A 2,995-nucleotide genomic window follows, 5' to 3' on the forward strand; every position below is an offset into this window, starting at 1 on the left:
AAAGAAGTTTCATTGAATACATGGGCTCTACATTATTGTCCCTTTCCTAAACCATAAGGAAGAGGTGCCAATTTTTTATATGACCAAAAAGGAGAAATCTTGATTCAAATTTGTAGAGATGGCAGTAAATGTTAACCTTTTTTATCTCCTTTCTTTGTGTATTTTCCTTTGATATGTTCTCTTTTATTCAAACTTGGTGTTCATCTTCCAACTCCTCCTATCATCTATTGTGATAATGTTGGTGCTACACATCTGTGCTCTAATCCGATTTTTCATTCTAGAATAAAACACGTGGCCATTGACTTTCACTTTCACTTTATTTGGGACAAATTAAGTTCAAAGTTGAGTTCTATGTGTCACTCATGTTTCATCACAAGATCAACTTGTTGATGCACTCACCAAACCGCTTCCTCACATGCACTTTCTTCTTCTTCGGTCCAAGATTAGAATCTCCGATAGGAGCTTCATCTTACAAGGGTATGATAAGGATAATTGATTTCTCTTATAAACCCATATGATAGAATGATATTATTACTGGATTGAAAAATCAATTCAAGCATTGGATCTCTAAAAAATGCATGTTATCAAGATATTGGGCCTAGTAGAATAAATAAACTTTAAAACTTTGGAATATTTGGATGTTTCCAAATCCCTTTTCTAATTCACGAAGATGCTCACAAAAAAAATAAAAATAAAATAAAAACATATAGAAAACAAAATGAAAAAAAAAATAAAAAAAACCCAACAAAAACCGAAAGGAAAAAAAAGGTTAATTGTCCAGTCAAAACCAACAAAAACAGACTCTCCCAAATCTAAGCCGTTTTCATTGAACACACTCTTTCAACCCGTAACCTAGGCTCTATTTTATTGTCCCTGTGTCCTAAACCACCATTTTCCGACAAGAAAACAAGAAAGGAAATGTACAGATCCTTGAGCTCCACCCGAGTTGCTGAGGACTACAACATCAATGTGGGATCCCCATCTTCGAAGTCCCCCGGACTGAGAGTGTCAGTCTCCAATGAAGAGCTCCCGGTTTACGATCCGGTCTCCGAGATGGCCAAGAAGGAGAGATCACGTATCAAATTTGCAGAGAATGCTGTTCATGTTATCCCTTTTGTGCTCCTCCTTTGTGCCATTATTCTTTGGGTTTTCTCCAATCCAGGTACATCCTGATCTTCTTTCCTGAATTATTAATTCTTATTCTCCATGTTATACATATTTTTTCTTTTTCTTTTTTTCATTTAAAAAAATCATGATTATTTTTCCTTTTTCTTTTTTAAATAATGATTATTTTGCTTTTTAATTATTTATTTATTTTGGGTTTTTTTTTCTGTAAATTTTTGGTTGCAGATGTAGATGTGGGGATAACAAATGATTCAATTGCAGCAAGAATCAGAGGACTCACTCTAGAAGGTGATGAAATTGATGAAATTAACCCAAACAACCTCTTGCCTACCTTGGATTTTGGGGAATTGGAACATTCAAGGAAGCAAGCTACAGATCACAAAGCTCTCAGGCGAACCAAGGCCAAATCCAAATCCAAATCCAAATGAGCCTCTTTATTTTACTTTCATGATTGCCAAGGGGGAAAATTGCTCTTTCCCTCACCAAGTTTAGTGTTCTTCATTCATTTTCCTTTGCATTTCTTTATAGTACAATTTCTTTACCATTGACTATTTTCCTCTTTAATTTTTGTTAACATTTCTATCAAGCACATCCTTAAAATTTTTCATATTGTCTCATGAGAATTTTGCATCTTATTACCTTTCATGGAGACCATCTATCAATTATCAATTTATTTGGAAAGCCATATATTAGTTTTTTGGAAAATTGTACATGATCCAAATTGTTGAAATGTACGATAAAATCTAAGCAGTTAGATGACGATATAAATAAATGAGACTGAGATACAAACAAATGGGAATTAGACTAAACTTGAGTATAATGTTTGAGATCTAAAATATGTACATGACATTTTTTCCGTCGGTTCTCCTTTCAACATGTGATTTTGGTACTATAGGATCTTAGTTTTTCATTTGAATTGAAAATTGGTATGGTTCATGTAAATTTGTAAATAAAGTTTAATTTTAGTTGGATCGGGTTGATGGTATATATGTATACTAAAATATTGTAATTTTATTTTTAATTATTTAAAAATTTATTGTAAGAATATGTAGTTCCACCATTTTTTTAGTATTCAAACCTTAGTTTAGAAAAAATGAGCAACCCTATTTAAGGTTAAATTTTAAGTCAGTATTAGAATACAATGTAAATTGTTATTGCTTGACAAAGTTGAGACTAAAAAATGCCAATAACAAAAGTTTAATAGTAATCTATGTGTACAAAAGCTTGTAACATGTTACATCATTATATTCCAATGATACATGCTCCATGTAAATGAATTAAAGACTAATCCTCAATCCATATACATGGAGAGAGCGAGAGAGAATTTTAAATTTGATCAATATTATATAGTTAATCATTTTGTTCGCATTCTAATTATACTTTTTTAAGGTAATGTTTTGTTCCCAAAAAATTGGAAGGAAAATTTGAAAGAAAGAAAAGAAGAAAAGCAGAAAAGCAAAGGAAAATAAAAAATAAGTTTAAAAATACTAAATTATTTTTTATATGCCACTTCAAAATCATTTGACTTATTTTTTTCTCTTTTATGAAAATATTAAATAATTTAAAAATATCTAAAATTTTCTTTAAAATATTTTTTATTCTTAAAAACAAAAAATATCATATTTTCGGTTTTTTAAGGGATGTTTTAAAAAAAGAGAGATAAATATGAAGAATGATAAAAATAAAACATTATATATAAAATTTATTTTTAAAAATTTTAAAATATAAAAAATAAGTTAAAAACAATTCAAGTTCTCAAATAGACTTTAGTTTTAAAAAAACATCAAACAACTATTTTTAAAAACTGTAGTCAAAGCCTATTTTTTAAGAACAATTTTTGAAAACATTTCCAAACAAACCTTAAGATTTG

At 29.6% G+C, this 2,995-nt stretch overlaps 1 protein-coding gene across 1 annotated transcript; it reads left to right on the forward strand.

Moving 5' to 3' along the window:
* Positions 1-795: 795 nt before the first annotated feature.
* Positions 796-1,732, forward strand: LOC100244287 (uncharacterized). Its single transcript, XM_002278097.4, has 2 exons — positions 796-1,162; positions 1,351-1,732. The coding sequence occupies exons 1-2, from the start codon at positions 919-921 to the stop codon at positions 1,551-1,553; spliced, it is 447 nt and encodes a 148-aa protein (XP_002278133.1). The 5' UTR covers positions 796-918; the 3' UTR covers positions 1,554-1,732.
* Positions 1,733-2,995: the final 1,263 nt, after the last annotated feature.

The sequence above is a fragment of the Vitis vinifera genome, chromosome 16, assembly GCF_030704535.1.
Source record: "Vitis vinifera cultivar Pinot Noir 40024 chromosome 16, ASM3070453v1".
NCBI lineage: Eukaryota > Viridiplantae > Streptophyta > Magnoliopsida > Vitales > Vitaceae > Vitis > Vitis vinifera.

Coding starts and splice junctions, on each gene's coding strand:
- LOC100244287 (XM_002278097.4), top strand. CDS start 919: ATGTACAGATCCTTGAGCTCCACCCGAGTTGCTGAGGACTACAACATC. Junction 1,163..1,350: donor TTGGGTTTTCTCCAATCCAG/GTACATCCTGAT, acceptor TTTTGGTTGCAG/ATGTAGATGTGGGGATAACA.